The sequence below is a fragment of the Opisthocomus hoazin genome, chromosome 7 (assembly GCF_030867145.1).
Source record: "Opisthocomus hoazin isolate bOpiHoa1 chromosome 7, bOpiHoa1.hap1, whole genome shotgun sequence".
Lineage (NCBI taxonomy): Eukaryota > Metazoa > Chordata > Aves > Opisthocomiformes > Opisthocomidae > Opisthocomus > Opisthocomus hoazin.
In genome coordinates this window covers 61,057,144-61,082,716 of record NC_134420.1, presented here as the reverse complement: position 1 = coordinate 61,082,716, position 25,573 = coordinate 61,057,144, and the positions used below count along the sequence as shown (strand labels likewise).

Sequence of the window (25,573 nt, the reverse complement as noted above, 5' to 3'; positions counted from 1 at the left end):
GGCATGATAACCAGACATGAAATAACTATCTGTCAAAATAAGAAAAAGATGTGTAGGTTGTTTCTGCTGGAGGGGCTTAGATTAATTCTTTTATAGTTGACAAACCCATGTATAGGTCAGATTCTTCTGCAGTCATCTCGTAATGATTCATGATCGTATGTAGAAACTGAATAAAAGTACTGTTCTGAAGAACTGGAATTCTTTGTGTGTTTGGATTATAATAATTCCATTTATTTGCACAATTAACAGTTGCTTTTAAAAAAAAATAGAATTTCAGAATAGAGAATACATCATTAGTGGTAAAATTAACAATATTATTTTTTTTTTTCCTGGCAAGTAGCTAGTAATCTGTGATGAGATCCCAGATGCCTTATATCCGATTAATATGTCCTAGTTCTGCTATCCTTAAGCTAGTTGGACAAATAACAAAATAATTCTAGCTACTTGGAATATAGAAGTTGTAAAGAGAAAATTCTGAATGTAAAGTATTGAGTAATGGAGGACAAACCGAGATTTATTTCAGCTTTTGAAGCCTATCAGAAAGAAGTCTTTATGGAAATAGGGCTTGAGTGAAAGACCAAATATTTTTATGGCCAATAAATGAAAAGTTAGTGTAGGAAAGGTGACTTCTGGTGATGGATGAATGTTAAAAAGAAAGCTGCACAACAAAAAAAAAAATTACTGTTTACAGCATTTTTCAGATCATTACGCTACTAAGTAGGATCAAAACCTTGGACTAGGATCAAAACCTTGGACCTCAGGAGGGCCAACTTTGGCCTCTTCAAGGAGCTACTGGGAGGAATCTCGTGGGCCAGGGCTCTCGAAGGCAGGGCTCTCGAAGTCCAAGAGTGCTGGTCACTGTAAAAACGTCACTTCCTCCACGCTCAGCAGCGGTGCATCCCCCTGAGAAAGAAATCTAGAAAAGGAGGCAAGAGACCTGCATGGCTAAACAAGGAGCTTCTAGCGGAGATCAGGTGGAAGAGAAAGGTCCATGGAATGTGAAAAGAGGGAAAGGCCACTTGGGAAGAATACAGGAGTGTGGTCAGAGCATGCAGGGATGCGACGAGGAAGGCCAAGGCCCACCTGGAATTGAAGCTGGCAAGGGATGTCAAAAACAACAAGAAGGGCTTCTTCAACTACATCAGCAGCAAAAGGAAGGCTAGGGACAATGTGGGGCCGCTGCTGAATGAGGCGGGTGTCCTGGTGATGGAGGATGCCGAGAAGGCAGAGCTACTGAATGCCTTCTTTGCTTCAGACTTCAGCGCCAAGGCAGGCCCTCAGAAATGCCAGGCCCCGGAGGTAAGAGAAGAAGCCCACGGAGAGGATGACTTTCCCTTGGTCGAGGAGGACTGCATGAGGGATCACTTAAGCAGTCTGAATGCCCACAAATCCATGGGCCCTGATGGAATGTACCCACGAGTGCTGAGGGAGCTGGCGGATGTCACTGCTGAGCCATTCTCCATCATCTTTGAGAGGTCCTGGAGGACAGGAGAGGTGCCCGAGGACTGGAGAAAGGCCAATGTCACTCCAATCTTCAAAAAGGGCAAGAAGGAGGACCCAGGGAACTACAGGCCGGTCAGCCTGACCTCCATCCTGGGAAAGGTGATGGAGCAGCTTATCCTGGAGGTCATCAACAAGCAAGTGGAGGAAAAGAAGGTTATCAGTAGTCGGCATGGATTCACTAAGGAGAAATCCTGCCTGCCCAATCTGATAGCTTTCTACGATGGCATGATTGGCTGGGTAGATGAAGGGAGAGCCGTGGATGTTGTCTACCTAGACTTCAGCAAGGCTTTCGACACAGTCTCCCATGATATCCTCCTAGGGAAGCTCAGGAAGTATGGGCTGGATGAGTGGTTGGTGAAGTGGACTGAGAACTGGCTGAATGGCAGAACTCAGAGGGTTGTCATCAGCGGCGCTGAGTCTAGTTGGAGGCCGGTAACTAGTGGTGTCCCCCGGGGGTCAGTACTGGGCCCAGTCTTGTTTAACTTCTTCATCAACGACCTGGATGAAGAGTTAGAATGTACCCTCAGCAAGTTTGCTGATGATACAAAACTGGGAGGAGTGGTAGGTACACCAGAAGGCTGTGCTGCCTTTCAGTGTGACCTGGGCAGGCTAGAAAGTTGGGCAGAGAGGAACCTGATGAGGTTCAACAAGGGCAAGTGCAGGGTCCTGCACCTGGGGAGGAACAACCCCATGCATCAGTACAGGCTTGGGGCAGATCTGCTGGAGTGCAGCTCTGTGGAGAGGGACGTGGGTATCCTAGTGGACGACAGGTTGACCATGAGCCAGCAGTGTGCCCTGGCTGCCAAGAAAGCTAATGGGATCCTGGGATGCATTAGGAGTGTGACCAGTAGGTCGAGGGAGATTCTCCTTCCCCTCTCCACTGCCCTAGTGAGGCCCCATCTGGAGTACTGTGTCCAGTTCTGGGCTCCCCACTTCAAGAAAGGTGAGGAGCTACTGGAGAGAGTCCAGCGGAGGGCTACGAGGATGGAGAGGGTACTGGAGCATCTCTCCTACGAGGAGAGGCTGAGGGAGCTGGGCTTGTTCAGCCTGGAGAAGGCTGCGAGGCGACCTAATAAATGTTTATAAATATCTCAAGGATGGGTGTCAGGAGGATGGGGCCAAACTCTTTTCAGTGGTGCCCAGCAACAGGACAAGGGGCAATGGGCACAAACTGAGGCACAGGAAGTTCTGTCTGAACATGAGGAAGAACTTCTTCCCTCTGAGGGTGACGGAGCACTGGAACAGGCTGCCCAGGGAGGTTGTGGAGTCTCCTTCTGTGGAGATATTCAAGACCCGCCTGGACAAGGTCCTGTGCAGCCTGCTGTAGGTGACCCTGCTTCGGCAGGGGGGTTGGACTAGATGACCCCCAGAGGTCCCTTCCAACCCCTACCATTCTGTGGTTCTGTGATTCTGTAATGAGGTTCAAAACTTACAGGTAATAGAAAATGAAAAATTACTGGATATGGGGAAAGGCTGAGAAGCTTCTGGGAAATCCAAGAAGATGAATGGCAACATTATAATAAAGTATTCTTATTTCACCTATTAGCATCAAATTACAGCTCAATTATTTACTTGTTTTCTTAGGAACTGTTATTTAGATTGCAAGGCTGTACCAATTCAGGGAAAAGATCATTGCATCACTGTAGACAAGTCTTTGAAACCCTCAGTCAGTGAGTCGGTTCCAGAATACATAACAAAATGAACTTGAGATTAATATAGAAACATTTTGTATAAAACAGTAATGTGCCTTGACTTGGCATATTATATTTAATCCCTCTCACCTTAGTAAGGAGACAAACTGTAGAGGTGGGAGACAGCAAATATTTCATACAAAGACTTTCAAAGCCTAGTAGGGAGAGAGGTGAGGGGAAGTGCAAAACAATATGTAAAAAACTTAGTTTTACAGACTGAGGCAGCTGTTCAGACTATCCTGCAATATAAGAATAGATGTCATATGACAAATGGCAGTTTATTTTGTTAAGACTTTGATCACTGCGTAATTTGTGTATGTAATTCGTTGCCACGAGACATCATCTGTAAAATGGTGATTAGAAAGATTCAAAAAAGCACTAGAGAATCATACAGATGATAAGAATGGTCAGAAATTGTGGATAAATAACAGTTCTTAGGTATCAGAACTAAAAAAAAAAGAAAAAATTACTTCATATGCATGTGTGTCTCTTGGCTGGTTGGTGATGACATCAGAGAAGATACAGGAGCCAAACAAAAGCTCAGTTTATGGTTGAGAAACACTTTTTTTCTCTTCATGGCAATTTATTTTATTTAAATTTGTCAGAAGATTAGCATCCTCTGAGAATTCAACACATGTATAAATATTTCAAATTGGCCAGTGGCTTCTGAATTCACTGAGAATGGGATTAGCAGGTACATCTCTTCACCAGGGGAGTTCATCTGCCCAGAGGAAGCTAAGCTTAAGAAGAGAGGGCGAGTCAGCAAGTATTCCGTTTTTCAGCTGAGCAATTGGGCATTTGTCTAATTCTAGCCGTTCTAGCCAGGGTTTTGTAATATCTAACTTTGTTTTTTCTTGTTCTCCTTTTCCCTGAGAAAAGGAGGATACTAGGTTCTCTAGGATTTCTTCAAAAATTCCCCATATCCCCCTTCTTCATATCTTTCAGAATTAGTTTAAGTGAACATCTTACTGATTCTGGCCTCAAGTTGCATCAGAGGAGGTTTAGGTTGGATATTAGGAAGAATTTCTTTACTGAAAGAGTGGTCAGGCGTTGGAACAGGCTGCCCAGGGAAGCGGTGGAGCACCATCCCTGGAGGTGTTCAAAAACTGTAGATATAGCACTTCTGGACATGGTTTAGCAGACACGGTGGTGATGGGTTGACAGTTGTGCTTGATGATCTTAGAGGTCTTTTCCAATCTTAATGATTCTATGGTTCTTACATGAAGTACATTTTCTGTAAGCACAAATTCTATCCAACAGGCAACAGCTTCAGCAAAAGGGACTTAAAGCTGTTTTGACTGAATCTTGGGTGGATTATCTTTTTTTTTTTTTTTTTTTTTCATTTTTGGTCTGGTTATGCAGTCTGGGGAGTATGTTTGTAGCCGTTTTTCCTGATAGCTTCTGATAACCTCCCTTTGCCTCCCTGCTTCAGTCCTAAGGCTACATTAGCTTGCCCCACTCACCCTTCAGCTAGTCCTTAGTATAGAATTTGGGGGATTGCGATGAACCTCTGTTTATATTATAGTAATCCAGAATTTAGTAGAAATTATACCACAGCGTCATTATGTTGTTTCAGATTAACAAGCATGCCTTCTCGGGAGGCAGAGATACCATTGAAGAGCACAGGAAGTACGGAGGCAACTGTGATGTTGACGTGTCTTTTATGTACCTGACTTTCTTCCTAGAAGATGATGACAGGCTTGAACAACTGAAGCAGGTAAGCAACCAAGTTGAAGATAATATTATTCATTCTTTGTGCTGAGGTCAAAGCTGTAACTAAGTCCTCCTGTGAACCTTCTCCAGGAAGGCAATTGTGGTGTTATTCTTGCACTCTCCATCCTGTACAAGTTTCAATATTAAGACCTCTATTTGTTGCAGTGTTCTCCTTTCTTGCACATCATTCTGTGTCTTCTTTTTTTAGGAAAAAAAAAAACAACACTAGTATGTTCGTAAGGTTCTCCAACACTGTGTAGGACAATATCTTCCTTACTTTTCAAAGGATCTCCAACATTGTGTAGGACAGTATCTTCCCTGCTTTTCAGATGAGGCCACTTTAGGATTAGTGTTGTTTTTAATCGTACAGTAGACTCTGCCTGTTCCTTATGTGCAAGGTACCTAAACACTCTGCAAAACTGCAAAAGCTCATGTCAAAAGCTTGCTGGTTTTTTTGTTTTTTCTTACCGCAAGAGATGTAATAGCTGTGGGGAACTGATTCACTGATCCCAAGCAACAACTGCTTCCTGTAAATTGCATTTTCCTTAAATCTGTCTGACAGACTTCTGTCCCCGGGGGTAGTAGCAAGACATGTCCCTTCCTTCAGCTGTATGAGCATTATCAGTGCCAGGCAGTACGCGTTCTCTGGAGGGTAGTATCTGCTATCGGTAGTGCCCGGGTCACGTTGGTTTGTCAGCATTCTCCTGCTGGGCACAGCTGCGAGTCAAGAGCTGCAGATTCTTCTCTGCTTCCCACGCCAGAGTGGGGTTGGATAGCCTCTAATCCCCATGCAGACTGTTGTAAATGCCTTATGGAAATCTGGAGCACATTTGACGTATTGAGTTGTTTTCCATTGGTCTCCAACCACTGCAACAGTACCAGCCTAACTCTGCTACAGAGCACAGAGCCACAGCGAGCAGCTTGCTGCAATGCTGCCTCGGGACTGGGTTAGAAAACGTGAAGTCACTGCTTATAGCAGCATTAGTGGAGCTGTTTAAGTTGTGGTACCAGAGGAAGCAGCTTTCAGAAGTGGATACTGAGAAAGCAGTATTGGTGTTTTTATAACAAACTAACAAACAAACAAAACTCACCCCCCAAAAACCACCACTGAAATGACAAATTATTTGATCCACGTTAACATATTTTACTGTTGCTGATGCTCATGCAGCCGCAGTTACACCTTGAATTGGTATTACAAATGGCTTGATGACAAGGGGAGGTGAGATTATCAGGTTTATTGCCGTTTCAAAGCAGAGTTGAACTGCCCCAGCCATGGTTTCTAACCAGGGCTGAACCAGTCAGCTGTTGGCCTGTGTTTCTAGCTGGAGCGTCTTCGGTATCAGAGCAATTGAATGAGTTACCAGCTGTGAATAGGGCTGCTGCTGTGAACATAGATTCTGAGTGTCTTTGCTATGAAAAGGATACTTGAATCACATCTAATCTCTTACCAAAATGCAATGAGAGAAAAATATGAGAATTTCTACCTCTTATTGCAAAAAAACAGCTTAGGGTAACTATTTATTTGAGCTGGGATTCTCAGGAAAAAAACATGCAGTTTCCTGCAAATAATTACAGGATTTCCCAGTGAAATTCTATGAATGTAGCTTATTCAGTCCGTATAACTTGTCACATATGAAATTGCCCAGCTGCCTTAATCTTTTAAAAGGCAACAAGAAATTTTGCAAGTTACTTTTTCAGTGTGATATCACATGATCTTCTAAGGCGCGTGCTTATTTTTAAGACATCCAAATCTGTGTTTTCTAGGGCCAGGCTTTTAAAGAAATACTTGTCACTGAGTCTTTTTCCATATAGCACCAGATTTATCAATCAACACTTTCTTGACAGGCATACACAAGTGGGGAATTGCTCACGGGGGAGCTGAAGAAGGTGCTTATTGAAACATTGCAGCCCTTGATAGCAGCTCATCAGGAGAGACGGAAACAGGTCACAGATGAAATGGTGAAGCAATTCATGACTCCACGGAAGCTAGCTTTTGAATTTTGAAGTATGTAACTTATGACTTGATAAACCAAAGTCAAGTAATTGTTGTCTTCTGTTGTATGTCATCACTCCCTAGTTATGTACAGCCTGCAATCAGTGCTTTATAAATATTGCTTTTAATGAGTTAATTGCAATGAATGTCAGAGTACAGGAAAAATTTAAAATAGGACTCATATCTATTTAAAATCAGAATATACAAGACAGAATTGTCCAATGTTGCAGAAAAGCATGTCTGTCAGCACAATGCTGTATTTTATTATATTTCATGTTGAAAATATAAATAAAACTTCCATTTTGATGCTAAAGCCTAACTTGTAAGTTGTTTTAGATATTCAAACTAATAACTAGTAGCTCCATTCCCTATTGTCCTGTGTACCTTGGTTTACTGGACTGCATGTCCTTTTGGGCTGCTGGGAACATGCTGCACACAAAAAGATAGTGAATGTTACAAAGCAGATTACACAGTGACTTAGGCCTGGGATCAATACAGAAAGAGTAGAGATCTGCAGGCCACAGAAATCTCTCTGTACTTTTTGTTTCTGCAGCTGTTGAACTGGTCTGACTGCCTCTGGAGGGAGGAGGTTATCTCGAAGTTAGAAAGTTCCTTCATAGTCTCAGGTGGGAGGATAGTATAGAAATGCAAATTTTGACTTCTCATTGTAAAAAATACCAAGTATTAAATCTTGAAGTGTTCAACTGTGAAAATGAAGTTGCTACTGGATGTAGGCATACTTCTAGTACTGTCTGTTGTTTTACTGCACCAGGTCATTTAAACTAGGGGTACTTATTTTAAGATGTATTCCAGTGAGAAAATATACTTTGTTAAAATACCTTCTGTAATATTTAATTATTTCCTTTCTTAAAAAGAACTTCAATGTCTTTGCTATGATTTATGGAAGAAAAAATTAATTTATCTAATTTGTTTTAATATGTACAGTGCTGAATGCAAACTGTTAGATTGATCTTGTATTTATATAGAATAGAAAGTTGCTAGCCCAGACATAGTCTTATCTACATCAAATACCTTTGATATCACAAGTGCGTAGTGATGCGTGGTATTGGCAAATCATTGAAAAATGTGAGGAAGGCACTGGAGTGAGGTTTGAAAGCTTTGAACTTGAACAGGTTCTGTACTGCGGGGCCTAGTGGACATACAGCAACTGTACCGGTCTTTAGAAAAAAGGGAAGAAAATTAAAAGCCGAAAAAGCACACTTCTAATGCGACTGTAAACCGTTGAAGTCAGCTGATTACACTTGGGTTGAGGGAGAAGTTTCAAGGGTGAGACTTCTCCCTGGTGTGAGCAGACTGTGCCTGAGCCAGCGGGTGCCTGGGATGGCGCTGGGCTGTCTGTGCTGCCGGCTCTGTGGCCCAGCGCTCTCCTTCCCTCCAGCCCTGGCCTTGCGTTGCCCAGGTGCAAACACCCATGTGCCGAGCTGCGTGTGAGGTGCCCCCGTTAGCTGGTGTTCGCGCAGGGAGCCAAGGAGAGACTGAGATGCGAGGCGGGTTTAGTCCTACTGCACACGTTTCAAACTGGTGCTGAAAATAGCAGCGCTTAGCTTTTGTCTCTTTTCATTACAGTTTACGTGAGCTGGCATCGCTAATCTAATGCCATTGACCTTAATCTGTTAAAGTAAACATTTACCAGCAACTGTCTCTGTAACCTGCAGACACAGTGTGTCAGTGGTAACGAGTGTTTAACAATCAGTAGAAAAGCTTTTTCTTTTTTTTCTAGTGGCAGAGCAATTCTGAGAAATTCTTAGCTTCTTAAATCCGGTAGTAGATAAACTAATTCTTGTTTACTCTAGACTTTAATGGTGACCCTCCTGCTCTTGCAGTCCACTCTTTGTCATCATTAGGCTATATATAAAAGATAAGACTTGAATTGACTTTTAAAGTGCTGTACAACTTATAAGGCAAATTTCTTCTTTAAAATATTATATGCGGATCTGTCCTGCAAAATTTATTTCGTTTTTTCACAGAAGGGAAATGTGCTGTAGGATAAACAGTAGTGTGTTCTATTCTCAGCATATGGATTAGTTTTATAACACAGCAATTAAAATCTGTTTTGAAAGTTCTGGAAAGGAAAGTGATAGCAAAATTGTTTAGTATTTGTTTACTGAGCAAGCACGTTACTGAAGTACTCTGTCAGGTTCTTACAAACATGCTTCTGAAATGACACAGTTTCGCAGAAGAGTCCTGGCAAATTCTTAAATCTGTTGTAATTACAATTCATGTCCCAGAGGTATTTAAAACTCAAGACAAGGCAGTCTTCCAAAGCATGTGTGAAACATCCAAGAATGTTATCGGGCAATGTTCATTACATTGTCCTCAATTTGTATGTTGTTCATCTCGCTATAATAAAAATATAGATAAAACTCTGTATCAAACTTCTTTGATTTTACCTTTTTTTTTTTATTTTAATTTTTAAAGGGCTTAATTTACACCTACTCTATTTTTGACTTCTCTTCCTACCCTTTTAGGTGTTGATTTAGTCATCTGATGGAGCTGGTCCTTGTTTTGATGTCCAGTGCCTTTCAGGTAGTGAAGTAGGGTGCCTTATAACCGGCTCTACCCAGTCCTGCCAGGTGGACTTCCGATTGCTCCCAGAGAAAGCGAACAAGGGTCAGTTTTCCAAAAATGAACTGGTCACTAGCAGGACTGGATGTTGCATTTCCCTGCGTACAGCAGCCAGCTCAGAAACAGGGGAAGGTCAATGTGGCCCATTTTCGGTGACGCTTCGGTAGGTTTGGCGTAGAGGCTGGTACCGAAGTGGAAACGTGATGCTCCACAATTGCTGTTGCCTGAAAAGCGCGGATTCTGAACAGCTTCACACAGCTCTTCCACAGTCGCCAAGAAGCATGCTGAAACAGCGTGCTGAAGCCTACCTGGAGATTCATAAAGCATCTGTTCAACAAGCTGCAGTCCCCGCAGCAAAGTAAATCCAACATCAGCATGGCAAATGTGGTGTCTTCATTCTGTTAGCTGGCCTTCCACTAGCTGATTTATCAGAATAAATAGTTCTGTGATTATCAGAGTAGCTGAAGGAATTGGAAAATAAAGCAGTCAAGTTCTGAAATCCAGAAGCCAAACGCCCAGCCTCGTGTATGTTGTGAAGTACTTAATACGTACACTGTCATGTCATTAAACAAAAAATTGGTTCATATTTATGTGCCTGCATGTACGGTACTTACACAGTTAGTTCCTGTACCTGCTGTTAGTTTGTATCAGTGTGAGTGAGCTATGACTTCTTGCTCTGAGGCATGTTATCACTCATACACTGTGTGTGTAATTTTTTGCAGTGAAGGCTTGTGAACAGGATGGGTTGCAAAGCAGTTACCTTCCTAAAACAAGCTGCCTGAAGACACAGCTTCCCTCTCCTGTAGCACTTGTTCAGGTCACATGGAAACCTGCTTTTCTCTGGTGCTGAATACCCTGAGGCTTACAGTTCTCAGCCCCTCGCACTGGCTTCTGCAGTTGTTCCCACTGATTTTTACAATCTGTAACTCCTGTTTCTTGAAACCAGCTGTATTTCAGTTACACCCCCAGGAGGAGTCATCTGAGTGCATGGGTCTGTTAGGAAAGCTGAGCTACTTTCTTTTCAAACCTTGGGCTGACCAGGAGTGGTATCAACACCGCCTAACCATAAGTGGTTGTTTAGTCTGATTTGCAGGCATCTTTTAACTGTCTCTGCTCGGAGGATGTAATGCCTGGGAACAAGGTCAGCTGAGAATAATACAGCATAAAGGAGTCTGATTCCAGAAGACATCCAGGAAGAGCTGGGATAAATGACTATGCAGTCAAATGCATCCGTTGTAGAAGGAGCTGAGGGTAGTAGACTCTTAAGAGCCTTCCTAAGAGGAATTCTGAATCTTGAACACCTAATTAAATCTTCTGTTATAAGGACTTTCTGACTAAAGGAGGTTTGGTGCTGATGCCCCAAGGTGTAACTGGGGGTAGTGAGTTGCTGAGGCCGTAAGCGTAGCTGACAAGTTCTGTCTGCTGCAAAATTGCTGTCAGTGTAGTCAGACATGCTATCAACTGGTAAAAGTGGCTGTGGATCAGAAGGGCATCAACCCTGAAGAACTCCTTTAAAAACATAGTCTTCCTATTTCCCCCAAAAAATGCACTTTCAGCAGAATCTGACAGAGGCTGGATCCATCCCGCTCCAGGTGTCATCATCCAGGGATTAAAAGGCAGGCAGAAAACATTTATGCTGCTCATGAGGCAGGATATAAAAATAAAGAATTTAAAGAAATAAAGAGAAAATAAAGTATATCTGTTTCTAGGGGGTTTCCTTCTGAAGCGATAGTGTGGGCCTTGGTTTTTTTTCAACTGACGCGTTGATGAAACTTTATAACTTTGTGAAAAAGAAGGAATTTTCAGGAAAGTCAGATGTTCTATCAAAATGTATCTTTGACAAAAAGACACATTTGGCTACTCCTAACACTGCAGTTCCTACTGAGCAGAGCATGCGCATTTTAAAAGTAGCAAATCTTAACTACACAACTTTGCAATTCCCCTTTAACCTGCCTAACTCCCCAGCGCACAGGTTTTATGGCAGCCTGCCCTGTGAGAAGCAGAGAGGTTTTGCATCCTTCCAGGATGAGAACAGATTGTCTCCGAAGCCGTGCCGAGCTCCGGAGAGCCACTGTGCCGCAGCCCCCGGGGGGGACTGGCTGATGCTGGGGGGCCCAGGGCTGCACAGGGAGAAAATCACATGGCTTATGGGAACCCCTGCCTGGTTTCACTTTCGATGAAGCCATCGGCGTGGTTATATCAACAGACCGTGTCTGGCAAGCATTAAACAATGACAAGAAAAAGTAAGAAAGTGCATTATTTCCGCTGATACCAAATGGATGTAACCGCAGGGTACTTGGTCAAAATTATGCCTGGGAATGAAAAGTTGCGGCCTGAAGCACAAGCACGTAGGTTACTCAGTGAATGCAATACAGGCATTGCTTGTAAACAGCACACACTGGGCAGCGGTAAACCTTACATGGAGTCCGCGCACTTCTTGCCTTGGTCGTAGAGATCATTTTCTGTGCCAGTAGAAATCAGAATCTCTGATCAAACTAGCAGCTGTTTAGAACACAAATATTTGCAAATGTTTCAAGGGCTGAAGCAGTGGCTACAGTCTAAATACATTTACAAGATAAAAGGGAGGTAGGGTGCAAGTCCGAGATTCCCTGATGGGTTTGTAATCCTATAAGAATAAAACAAAGCCATCAGTCATCCAGCTTCGTGCTGAAATGTCCGTGCTTCTTACACTGTCCATCAAAGGAGATGGTGTTCAGCAATTGTTTGTGGGTGTTATATTACAAAAAAATAAACTAAACACTTCTGAGCAGAGTGGCACGAGCTATTTTGCCTTTGTATAATGATCTGTAAATCTGAGCACAGCTTCATACGTTACAAAGACCACCATGTTCGCAGGAAAGGCACGAATGCAGTTTAAACCCAGTCCTTTGAAAAGCACTTTGGCACCCTCCTTCCTCACGCTTTCCCTAGCGCAGTGGATGAGGCCTTTGTACTTCTGCTGGTCCGATTCGTCTGTCTGCATCCGTGATTTGATGACATCCATGGGAGTAGCTAATCCCCAGGCCACGACTCCAGCGAAGCCACCAGAAATCAGTACAACGAGGAAACCTGCACGAGAGAGTGAAGGCAGGAGCCTTGCATTCATACGGCTACAAACATGCCAGATGCACCAGCTAACTTTGCCAACTTTCATGCTTTTCAGCAGTGATTTTGTCCAGCTCTTGCCGTTGTGGGTTGCCAGTGAGCTCACACAAACCGCGTGGCCTCTCGATTTCACAGCATACTCTTTTTCGCATACGCTGTACTGGCTCGTGCTGAGGCAGCATCTATTTTAACGCTGCAGAAACCAGTTGTGACTCAGCCTGCGAGCGCTCACGCTCCCTTCAGCTGGATCTAGCTATTTTTGTAACAAAATAATTACGCACCAAAGCGTGCTGTAACAGGGTTTCTGGCACCCGTGCCGGGAAGGCACGAGTGGCCCGGGACGCCAGGAATATACAGCAACCCTGCACGAGGACCAGATCTGGGTGATATTTTATAGGTGGTTTGCTGAGAGCCCGACTTCCTTCTTAGGGTGGTACAAAAGAAGCCAGTTTTGCCAGTAAGGCCAGATGCTTTCCAATACCTACCTGGTTTATTTTTCCCAGTTGGTGTGAGCCAGTCACACAGAGCAGAATAGGTAAGGAAATATATTGCAGAAGAGGAGCAATCCCTGCAGAGTAATGCAGAGCAGCCCTTGTAGAGACCCCCCAAACCTTCCTCCTTGGCGATCACCTTCAGACAGTGCAGAGACCCTCGGTACTTTGGCTTGGAAACAGGCTGGGGAGATGTGACGGAAGGGTGCGGGTTCTTCTGGGTCTGCATGCGTACTTTAGCCACTTCACTGGGGGTCATCAACATAACCTGTAACATCAGAGGGTGGTAGTTTAACCCTTCACGTTTAAACAGTGTTTTGATCCACCTCCTGCAAATTCCTTCTCTCCCACCTCTGCAGGCAATGTTGCCTGAAGCCAGCAAGATCCAGCCACCTCCCCTGTGCTAAATCCCACCCAGCAGCAGCAGCAGGACACACGTGTGAGCTGCACAGCGCGGAGTGGAAGGTGAGGCAGAAACCAACAGGGGATATTAAATACCTGTAACAACTTATTAAACCAGATGGGCATGGAAAGGGGTTGTCCTCAGCTATAGGGCAGCATAAATCAGCAGGGTTATTATGCATCTGTGTTTGGAACCAGGGCCATAAAGACTTGAAAAAAAATAGCCTGTGTTAAGTAGAGGTGTTGCCTGCTAGGAAACACCTAGAAACCGGACCATCTGGCCTGCTCTGTAAGAAGATTGCCTGCAACTGGGCATGCATTGCTGCCCAGCATGCCACTGGGGCACCGGGGAGGGCTCTGCCACATTCGCAGCGCCCGCAGGCGCTCACAGAAATCTGTCTGCTTAAGGAAACTGCTCCCGAATTCAGCCTCACCTCCCTGGCCTGGGATCACGCGCATTCGTCAGGCAGCATCACTTCTCGGTGACGCCCCGTCGAGTTTGGAGTCCTGACAAGGCAATGCTGTGTACTGCCCGTTTCTGCAGCAATACTGTGCCGGGCTTGCGCAGCCACTGTTAAACACCGGCCTGTGCTTTGGCACACCGGGTTGCATCGTTCTCACACAAACATACTGGCAGAGCCACTCGCAATGTTTGCTGCCCAGGTTGTTTTTTATTTCTCTTCCTGCGTTTGCTGCCAAGGTCCGTGTCATTCTTAACACCGTGTTCCTAAGCATTTTGGAGCTCTAAACCCAGCCCAGCATGGGCTGCCCGGCAGGACTCGGCCCCCCTGCGGAGCTGACCGGCGAGGGGGGCACGGCGCAACCCCGTGCGAAATCAAACCCGTCGAGTTCATTGCAAGTGCCCCTGTGGCCTCCCGGGCAGAAAGCATTCACTGCTTTTCCAGCTGCCTGTGTTTGTGAACAGGGTCTCGCGTGCTTTCCCAGTCGGCTGTTTGCCTACCCGGACGGCACCGGCAGCACCTCCGGCGAGAGAAACGTCCAGCTTGGATGGCTTCACGTCTGCAGCCCCGTATCGCAGCTTGCAGATGGTGCAAAGGAAGTTTCTGTACGCACCAAATGAGACAGATGAAATCGCCGATACGGTGAGGACTGATGCAGACACACCTTTGTAAAATCCCCAAACCTCGTTGGAAACAGAGAAGAAAGAAAACGTTGAAGAGGGAATGGCATGTGAAAGCACCTACCTGAAAATTCTGTGCCTACATGGCCGAGCCAAAACTTCTTCCCATCTTACAGCTCATTGGCAAAGTGAAATTTCATCCTGACCCTTCTCCCAAGAAATGGTTGTATGTAACTGCTGCCCGTCCTCCCCGAGCTGACAGAAGCAGCTCTGCTTCTCTGAAGCAAGTCATCCGTAACCGGTATCAGCAATGTGGATGAGAGGTACCTACTTTTTCTGTCCTGTACGTTTCCTGAATGCAGTGCCAAATCCCGTTGTAATGCCTCTCGGTCTGAATTCTCACCTAGGAATGCAGGGGCAACTATGAAATGCAGGTATCAGATTAAAAAAAAAAAAAAAAAAAAAAACAAAAACAAACAAATTCCATAGCAGCAAACCAGGTAATTAGCCATAAAATAGCATCACCAAACAATTTACTTTTTTTTTAGGAGAAAAACAACTCAAACAAATGAAGTGAAATATGTTGATTTAAATAAAGATGAAAGCATTGTCATAGGAATAGTTTTCTAAAAAGGAGGGTGAGGGGAAAGCAAAAGGGGCTGCTTGTTTTCAGTCTGTAGTCAAGGAACAAAGCTCTAGCCCTTACCTTCACTGTGTCCAGCGGATAACCCACTGCTGTGCTTAGGCCACCTGAAACAGAGAGCGTGTTGGAGGTGGTTCCAGCTGTTCACCGCACACAGCGCGACAGACACCGTTTTCCCCCATCGCGGGAGGCATTAGGGGAACTGCAATAAAACGCAGCTTCAGAGCCCTGCTGTGCTTGGCCCCAGACCCCTCTCGAGCTTCAGCGACAACGTTTGAGCCAAGAATGACAGAGCAAAACGCACGGATCTCTCTGTGTGACCAAGGCGTGCTCAGAGGAGGAATCCGAGCATCGCGGGAAATTATCGGGAGGAATAACACCACGGTGCAAGCCGGGACTGGGGGAAACACTGAGACCACTGCTGCAAGAAGGCCGAAGGGATGACTTGTATGATGCTGGACTGGTTTTGCTCCCCTTCTCAACTTAGGCAGTAAAGCATCTCTGGACTACAATCAAGCACCCTCATGTGAGATGCAAAGTGTCTCCACTCACGCAAGAGCGTATCTGGAGCAATTTTGGTTCTTCATGCTTGACTTGGAAATATTAAGGAATAAAAACAGTGGTCACAAGGACGTATATGAAAGAGGGGTGGTCCTCAGACATTACTGGTTTTCTGCTACAGCCCTGGGTGAGGAATTCATTAGGCAGCAGGGTCCATGGCACCATGCACCGAGCACTGCTGCAAAAGCAGAGCAAGGAGCAAAAGCAAAGGTTGCTTGGAGCTCTGGCAGGCTGGCGGAACGCTGGGGCCCAGCAGGATTAAGGCGCAGCGAGGGATTAGGGATGGGCATGTAAAAAGCCGGCGTGCTCAGCAGCAAGCCCCGCACGCCAGCTGACCGTGGCTCCCTGCCTGCAGCAGTGCCGGCATGACCGGCGTTTGTCAGTCTTCCACCGACACCCAGGCTCGCTTCAAGACCTTAAAATAGCCACTGGAGATGGAAATGCATTAATCCTACGAGACAAAGTTACTGCCTCGGTGGCAGAGAAGGAGAGCAAAAGAGCTCTGACACAGACTTGTCCTGGTCGCAGTAACAGATAGATCACCCGCTGTCCCTGCCTTTACCTCCACTGCACTTCTCAGCTCTGAGCTAAATTCATCTGTTGGCAGATACAACAAATGATAAAGGGCCTGACTAGCTAACTTACTCCCAGCACATCAACTGCCAAGTCACCTGAGAGGAAATCACACTGGGGGCACAACGGAGCTGTGTCCATGCGAGTTATTTAGTCAGAGATCAAGTTCATAAATGTGCTGCATGAGCCAGGCAGTCGTAGATACAGTGAATGTCTGGTGGCTCATAGGTAGGAAACTGCCTCTCGCCGAGTCCTTCTTTTAAAAAAAAGAAAAAGATACTTAAAAATGAGTTAGCTGCTGTGAGCATTTCACTAGGCATGTTCACCTGTGATTACACAGCTGCTCGGGAGCTCTGGAAAGCTCTACTACGTTTGGGAATGAAGCAGCAGCTGCTGGTGTGAGTCACCGGGAGACAACCCCGAAGTGCCTTACTCGGAAGAAAACAGCCAACAGTATCTTTGCTTGAGGAAAAATGAGGTTTGTTCTCCAAAAGTCTCTCACAAATCTGCCACCAGATAAATAGCAATGAAGATGAAAAAAGGGCCAAGAACCCACCTTCCGTACTGCAAAATCAAAATGAGATGAGGTTGGAAGAGAGACGGCGAGGGGGAAGTCAGAGCAATACAGCTTGAAGGAGCAATGCCTCTGGTCCAAGCAGAGAGGCAATGCACGAAGTCACCCGGGGCCACCCGTGCTGTCCCAGATTCCCAGCCATGGGCCAGAGACAGACTGCAAACACAGACCCCGCCAGCCAGGAAGAGCAGCACAGAAGTCAATGTCAATGTGACTGTACTGACCTCAGAGGTGAGGTCCCCAGGCCCAAGAACCTGTCCCAGACGGGAGGATTTGGCATCTCATCTGTCTCCGACTTCCTGAGCCTTAGAGGCAGCGGGTGTGGGCTGACCAGATGCTGGCAATACAGGCGCAGAGTGTGCCTCACGCCTGAGCCCCGGCTTGCTCCACCAGCCCAGGAAGGTAAAAGCCTTGGTTTACGCACATCAGGTACCAAGGCTGATTTGGGTCAGTGTTGGACAAGAAGTGTCCTCCCTTCTGGAGAGATTGCCCTGTTCGCACATTAGGACACAGAGACAGCAGCAGCATAGACAAAATAAAGCAGATTTGCCCCACACCAGCCTGTTATCCATTGCTTCTCAGGTCTAGGGACTCAACTTGGTGCCAGCAAGGATCAAACATCTCCACTTGCGAGGAGACCATGAGGGTAAATTCTTCACTGTTCCCAGCAAAGTGGAGATGTGAGCATCCCAAACCTCCGAACAGCCACAGCCTGCCGTGAACTGCTCTCCTGCAGAGTCAAAGCACTCTGAGCAGTTAAGTTTTCAGAGCTGAGGAGCTCAGCCAAGTCCATCAAAGGCTGAGGAGGAAAAGCTCTGCACAGTGTCATGCAATATAAATAGCCAGAGACAAAGATAGCATGACCTACACATGCCCTGTTTGCACAGCAGAATCCCACAAGGCCGGTAATGTATAGCACGCTTACGGGAGAGGGATCCGGTGGGATGCCTGCTGCGTAACACCGCACCAGCTGTGATGAAAATACATGGCAAAACCAGATGAATGATCTTTGTTGGGTTGTAGTGAGCCGTTTTTTATGCCTGCTTTACCCGAGATGTTCTCGGGTATTGTGCAGAGGTTTCAGGATCCGCTCCCCCCCCCCCCACACACACACACAGAGTGCAGGTACATAACTGGATTTCTCTCAGTCTCTTCACGAGTCAGGCTGCTTTGACCAGGCAATTCAGATAAGCAGGGATCCTGGCAGGGTGGCCATTGCAATGGCAGTCAGCAGAGAGCAAGCAGCAGCCATACGGAGCCCACTGGGCTGCAACATCTCCAAGGTGTTGGCAAATGCCCATCTGAGAGACCCAGGGAGAAGCAGGGATTGTGATCCATGTGCTGGATGGGTAGACAGCAACTTCCAAAGACCTTTACTTTGTGAAGAGATCAGAATATCAGAAGTGTCCCATACCCTAAACAGCACCACAACTCCATCCAATAACATGACCCTGGCAGTGGCCAGCAGGAGCTGCTTTAACCGTAAGGACAAGGAGATGGCGTGTTCCCTCTGTAGGCAGACTATTTTACCTAGCCTTGGACTCCATGTGACTGGTGTGTAATCTTGCAGCAAGATGTGGACAAGCCTGGGCATGCTGCAGACCCTGCTGCTCTGCCACCCCTGGGTGAACCTCAGCTTTCCCTTCCCAAATCTTTATGCCTGGCACAAGGCTCAAGTCATCCTCTGGTCATCAATAGCCCTAATCATCAACATGCAACCCCTGACATGGCCCAGGCTGCTGCTGTAGCAGGGCTAGAAAAATGCATGGGATCATAGGAAGACTCAAGTTGGAAGGTACCTCAGGAGGCCTCTAGTCCAACCTCCTGCTCAGCTTTGTTGGCCAGGAAGGACATCCTTATAGACGAGCGGCTTTCCCCAACATCCAGCCCCATTTGGTGGTTATGGAAGGTCTCCACAGCCATTAAGCATGTTTCTCTCACATTTTTTCCAACTGGAGTCACAGCAGGTCACTGTTTCCTGGGATGAAGATGCTGAACTTATCCCATGACCACAGAAGCAACAGCTCAGAAGAGATGCACAATATTTGTGGAGGTGCCTGAGCCAGGCTGGATCATTACATTGGCTTCTAAAAAGCAGCATCTCTGCTGGTTTTCAGAGGTGCTTAAGCCATGCTTTCTCCAAAACACTCTGAAACAGATCAAAGTCACAAGAATGTAACTTACTAAACAGAAACTCCGTTATTATCTGTGCTGTTTGTTATTATCTTGAGTTGCTTGATGCACTTTAGCTGGGTTTGCAGCCTCCTTGGGAACGCAAAAACTGCTTCAGCTCCAGCCAAGACAAGCCATGAAGTAAGATCAGCACCAGAACCATCCCAGTTCTCACAGGAAAGCTGTCCCACCTGTGGAAGCTGTCCCATGCCGGGGGTACGGACCACGGCCCTTAAGCCCTGCCCTCGGTACCTTGCAGATGTCTACGGGCAAGCCCCCAGCAGGGAACAGCATGCCAGACAACACCCCTCTCTTCCAGTGAAAAGTTCCATTATCCCTCTTAGAAAAGCCCTGAGCTTGACACAGATGCCAGGATGGAAAAATCTTACTCTCTCACACCCTGGGGCAGTGAAGTGCGTGAAAAAAAGCACAAAACCCCAATTTCTGACCCCAGCTGAAGTTCCCCGGCCCTTATCGTCCCAGGTTGAGCCTGTTTCCAGGACACCCACGGGAGACACTTGTTGCATGGCCGGGCATCACGCGGTGCTGGTGCCTGGACAAGGGTCACTGCACAGACCACGGCTTTGTATGGCAGCGGGGGCAGAAGGCTGAGGAGAATGGCTGCTTTGAAACTGTGTTTTCATCTCTCCACGGTCCTTGCAGAAGGACTTATTCCTGGCTCAGGTCTAACCATGCCAGCAAAAGCAAAGCAGTCCAAGCAGTAAATGCGATCACCACTGCCCCACCACTGACATGAAGTGTCAGAGGAGTTTTGGTGAATTCCTCCGGGGTCAACATCCCATTGCCAGCCCCAGCACAGGGCTTCCATCTCCACTGGGTGCTCTGAAGTCAGCGAGCAATGAGGAGGAGAAAGGAAAGCTGTCCTTTCAGGAGGATTGAGCTAGATGACCCACAGAGGTCCCTTCCAACCCCTACCATTCTGTGATTCTGTGATTCTGTCGTGGAGGGTTTGGCTATATCCCACTCTCCCAGGAAGGATCCTTCCCAAGTGGGGTCCCCCAGCACCCCAGGCAGGCCAACACCCTGAGCAACAGGCACCTCCTGGCTGGATGTCACTGAGACGCTAAATCTCACCCCACTTGCATATTTTGGGCAATGAGCAATAAGGGGCGGCAGGGTAAAACTCACCATGGTCCTTCCTAGGAAGTGCACATCTGCACCAGGCCCACAGGCTGCTCCTGGTGAGGGAAACTGCCAAATTTCAGCAGGCCCCTAAGTGAGGTCTGACATGCAGGCTTGGGCTGGGCGTCCCAGCCATCTGGCAGGTCTACCTGGCCTTGCTGGCAGCGGTGACCCCAAGACTCTTGTCTTGGTATTTGATACTTTGCTAAATCTGACAAGATTTCAGAAAAGAAATAAGACCAGTGGCAACATTTTGTTGTTTAAAATCAAGCTGGGTTTGAGCAGTACATGCTCTAAAAATATCTAGAATGAAATCACACTTTTCTCCTTTTACTTTTTTTATATGGTTAACCTACTTTCTCCCAGATCAAAGCCTGCTACGTAGCACGCCTGCAGTAAAATTACCATAACAACTGTAAACGCATCTAAACCTGAGATAATGCAAAGATCATTCATTCAGACTTTCTTCATTGCAAAAAGCCATGCCCCCACCCCTCCCGTCTCACAAACCGCGTCCTCAACCCCCAGAGCCACGACCCCAACAGCCTGCCAGGACCCCCAGGCACCAGACATGTGAGTTTTTGCTGCCCGGGCATGGCTCGCCGGTTTGTACCTGCAAGCAACGTGTTCCATGCGTCTCTTCCTGTCAGAGTTTTGCCCTGTCCGGCTACGATCAGACCGGAGGAGATTGCAGGGCAACGGCCTCAGCTGACCAAATTGCAGCGCTGCCGCTCCAGTAGCTCTGTGAGCCTGCTCTGATGACATTTTCCATTTAATAAACAAAAATGCACTTGTAACAAGCAGCTCCCATCAAAAGACTCTCAGCTTTGCCATTGAGACCTGCCCGTTAGCTGAACAAGGAAACACAGCGACCTGCTTTTCATCAACAAGCTCTTCTTCATGTATTTACCTCCAATGGCCCCGGCAATGAAATCCATCCAGACTGAGTCTGCTGCCTTAATTACCCTGATTAAACGTTAGGGAGGCAGAAGAAGGGACGATAGCGGTTCGGTCTTTCAGAGCCCCGCAGGTCCTTCGGAGACAGCGTGATTTGCAGTATGAATCACCTTCCCGCTGCCTCCTCTTGCCTCTGGGGATTGTGAGCCTTGTGGATACTTGATGAATCTGTACACTGGAGGCAGAGACGGGAAGCCTGGAGCTGTTCCAAGAACACAGTGAATAAGTAATCCCGTGAAGCCCTGCAACACTGCGCCAGAGCCGCTGTTCCCAGTGCCTTTCTGCTTGGAAAATCACCAAGGGTGGTGCTTTGCAGGGTAACGCTCGCTGTGGAGGGGCCGTTCCCCGTTGTACATATTGACCCCAGAAGACAGCCTTGCACACTTGTTTGCCAGAGGACACTATTACCTTACACCATGGAGAAGTGGCACAGGTGGCTATGTATGAAATGCCTCCTCCCTCCATCCCAGCCTGCCTTCCTCCTTCTGATGGAGCAGACCTCCTTCCCATCAAGGAAAATTCCTTGGCTTTCCTAACCCACACAGCTGACCCTAAAGCTCTACCCAGATCCCCACAAATTGTTGTCTGCTCTATTGTGTATACACGTGGTGATACCCAGAAATAAATCCAACCACATACAAAGTATTTTGTATGGTCCCTTTCAGACCACAGGGAAGTTCTCCCAGCCCCAGGAGGAGCTCTGCTTGTTCACTTGCTCAGCATCCCAGACTTCTTTCCAATGTTAGCTTCTTGCTGAGTTCAGCGGCGGAGCAGGAATCACGATTGCTGCTGCCCACACTCCAGTGTTTTGCCCCTGCAGGGCAGATAGGAGATGGATTTTGCCAGGAGACTGGTCCAGCACCTAATTTTTTCTTCCTAATCAACACTCAACACAAGGCAGTGATTTCAGCAGGGGGAACAGAAAAGCAAAGAGAGAGATCTTTTGGCCAAGGAGAACCAAGAGCTCAAGAGAATGCCATATTGCCTCTATTTGCACAACAGCCCCACACCAGAGGTCTGCCATATCTACATGGGAAAGGTGAAGTTTTGCCCAGAGTGAACCTGGAAACTGAAGACCTGATGCAGTGAAGGGCTTGTCAAGTCGTGACCCGAATTGTACTCCTCTTGAAGAGGTTTCCCTGGGTCAGAACCAAGGCACATGGGCAGTGAAGTGAAAAGAAAATTTCACGGCTGCTGCCCGGCTGGGTCGGCTTCACAGAGGAGCTGAGGACTTTAGTCCCAGTGCTAAGTCTCTCGCACATTTCACAAGGACCTATTTCTCATTGAAGTGCATATTTTTGATGGGCTGATGCGTCAGTGACATATAGCACAGCTCAATGTAAGAGCTCAGAGTTTCTAGGAGCTAAAAATTAAAGGATTTTTAGCAACTTACTTCCCATAATTTCTTACATGTCCCTCCCTTAACAACTTCTGTGCTGGAGAGAACAGTTTATTTCAGTGTAACATCATGCAAGGACAGCAAAAACTTAAAACCAGAAGTAAAATATTATCTAGAGAATCAGCAATGTAGCTGCTAAGACACACTGAGTTATTCAGTAGCCTTTCCTTGTTAAACCTGGTGACCATACAGGAGTTATTAATGGTTCATCAATGCCCTGTACATGCCAAGTGTGGGGAAAGGTGCTGGTTCCACTTCTCCTACCAGCCATGCCCGGCTGCTGTCCTTGCAGGCCCCCTCCAGCAGCGAGACCGGGTGTGGGACCTGCCGTGTCAGCGACACAGGGGGCAAGGACACTGTCCCCTGCAGAAGGGCAGCCCGAGAGCCTACAGCCTCCTGATCCTGCAGGGACCGGGCAGCCTGCGGAGCTGCTCCAGCCCACGCTGCAGCAGTCATTGGCGCCTTTGGGGCCACTGCTCAGACACCACTGTTCAATACTGCTTTTCTGGGAGCTGCTTCCAGACAAAGTGAAGAAACGCATTATATTCCCAGTATGAAAGTGTCACCATGCCTTCCCTCCCATCCAGTGGCTGAGGGTGTTGCGGAGGGGGAGGGGTGGGGGTGGATTTTTCTATGTATTGCAGTGACTGGTGCAATACCAGTAAGAGAATAGAGGCTCGCTGGTATGTCACACTGGCTGACTAAAGTATCAGGGCTAATAAGTATTTCCCATGAAATGGCACAAGATGAAGCAAAAATTTCTACCTCTAGCTGAGCTAAACAGCTCAAAGTGAATCTTCTTCAGGAAACCTTCTGAGATTGTAAAAAAACCCCAACTAACCCAAAAACCTTCCCTTTGTGACAGAATTTTAACCCCTTTTTATTATTTTAACCTTCATGTACACCAACGCTTCTATCAAAATGTTAGTTTGCTTCATATAGCACAAAGCTGACTCCACATTCAAGTATTTTGATAACCTTCTGATAATGATTTCAGTCATTTTGATGAGCTGTGCCGGCAGAAGTCACGTTTTCCACATGACTGGAATTGCTCTGCAAACAGAATCCGTTCAGAAGGTGGCCATCTGGAAGAAGAATATCTAGGTGCTTGAGACGTTTCACCTTGTCCCGAATCCAGCCCTCCAATGCCACAGGTCAACAGAGACAGCCCAAAAAATCCAGCCCAAAGGGATTTGGAATTATCAGGAAGTTCTTCAAGATCAAATACAAGTCATTCCTGTCACCCTTTGACACAGTGTCCAAGGACTGACAGAGACTACTGCTAGTCCAGCTTGCAAAGGAACACCATGGTCCACATCTATGCAGGGATGAGCGAAAGTGCCTGGTCTCAACCCAGGTGGTCTTCTCAAAGCATGCCCTGGGAAATGTGACACACGAAACACACGCTTTGAGGCTCTGCAAGGGATAGCACTCCTCTAGAAGTAACGCACAAGTCCTTTCCTCCAGTAGCAAACTGTTTAAGAGCGATTTGCTCAAAATGGGTGAATTTCACAGGGGATTTTGAGAAAGCAGAGTGTGGAAGGTGCTGTCAGATGAAAAGACAGATCTGGTGATATGAAGCAATCTACAGGAAATTTTGAAACTAAGTGACAGAGAAGTGAGAAAGGACTTAATTTTGCACCGTGCATGATGGATGAAACACTCCATTTGCTCCACAGGAGGAGGCAGCTGTATGCCCACCCAGGCAGGGAGAACTGCTCCATGGCTACAGCAGCAGCGGCGTTAAAGCACTGGTACAAGTGTATGGAGCAAAGGTACGTAATCAATGTTAAATAACATCTTTTAGGTGAGACAAAAAAGCAAGGGCATCCCTTTACTCCTTCCACAGATCACTCCCAGGACATTACGAACTCCATCCATCCAGCGAAGTGAGAGAGAAGCCTGTCCTCTTTCGCCTCTGCAGCTACCTGCTAGTTTGTCAAGCCAGATTTGCTGAGAAAATGTTCCTGCCTCGTTTCCTGCCATAACACGCTTCGTTTTCTATTCCCTTCACGCTATGCGATATCACAGTCACATGCATATCCATTAATTCCCATCCAATTTATAGGAAAAATCCTTGACTGAAGAGACTGTTCAAATAGTGTTATCCTGCTACGTCACTGGGCTGTTTGCACATTGCAGAACAGGAAAGAGTGACACCAGCAACACTGAGCTGGCAGAGTCTGGCGCTTGGCTCGCATGGTGGTGGGTGGGAAGGGGGGTGGAACCTCCTGGCTCCAGCTGTGGTATGGATTTTCGAATCAAAGCATCTCACTGTCCTGTATCTCAGGTACTAATGAAAAACCAATAATGCCAAGGACCCAAGGGTTTGCAGCATGAATTTAATAGCAAAACAAACAAAACTGCTAAAGAAACCACTCTGAGCATTGGCAACTGCATTGCTTTTAGCCAGGGACAAGTGATCAGTGATTTCACCTCTGGAAAGCTGATAGAAGGTTCTCAGTGTTTCTACACACAAGAAAATGATACATTTCTAAGGGGATTGAAGACGATTGATTGCAGTAATTTAAGAAGCAACACAGATTCTGGCTGTGGCTTTGGGCAAGTCACTGGATCTCCCTATACCTAATCTTCTCATCAGCACAACCGGTGTGCTGTATGTCCACTGCCATGAAGTCACTGCAAGGATTCAGGCACTTCTCAGAAAGCCACAAGTCTCTTTTCAAGAGTACATCATGGGAAAAACTGGAAGTAGCAACACTAACACACACCCTACACAAACACCCACCTGAAAAAAAATATATATACATGCATTGTTCTCATGGTTCTTTTAAAGTGTTACATAAATCTTCCCATCAAATCCTACACTTTACAATAAGAAAGAGGAAATGTGACAGTGCATCACCTCAGTCAACTCCAGAAAGGCTTTTATGCCAGCCAGCATTGCTAGCACTTTGGAAGGACTCCTGGCTGTGATGGAGGGAGGGGATGTCTGGACTGTTATTGACTTTCCAATTGCACTTTG

At 46.5% G+C, this 25,573-nt stretch overlaps 2 protein-coding genes across 9 annotated transcripts in view; one reads left to right on the top strand and one right to left on the bottom strand.

Annotated features, from left to right (window-relative positions):
- The window catches only part of WARS1 (tryptophanyl-tRNA synthetase 1), a 28,218-nt gene extending 20,683 nt beyond the window's left edge, over positions 1-7,535 (top strand). For 7 of the 8 annotated variants that reach the window (XM_075426512.1, XM_075426516.1, XM_075426515.1 and 4 more), the window contains 2 exons: positions 4,771-4,911; positions 6,753-6,911. In XM_075426512.1, coding sequence (XP_075282627.1) covers positions 4,771-4,911; positions 6,753-6,911 — 300 coding nt within the window. Of the gene's footprint in view, positions 1-4,770; positions 4,912-6,752; positions 6,913-7,453 lie in introns of those variants that run through there. The other variant, XM_075426517.1, reaches the window with a different exon arrangement.
- A 1,743-nt stretch (positions 7,536-9,278) lies between these two features.
- On the bottom strand, positions 9,279-21,459 carry SLC25A47 (solute carrier family 25 member 47). Its single transcript, XM_009936895.2, has 6 exons — positions 21,142-21,459; positions 15,272-15,315; positions 14,897-14,968; positions 14,446-14,628; positions 13,077-13,350; positions 9,279-12,555 (listed from the first exon to the last, which is right to left on the bottom strand). The coding sequence occupies exons 1-6, from the start codon at positions 21,167-21,169 to the stop codon at positions 12,269-12,271; spliced, it is 888 nt and encodes a 295-aa protein (XP_009935197.1). The 5' UTR covers positions 21,170-21,459; the 3' UTR covers positions 9,279-12,268.
- Between the last annotated feature and the right edge of the window lie 4,114 nt (positions 21,460-25,573).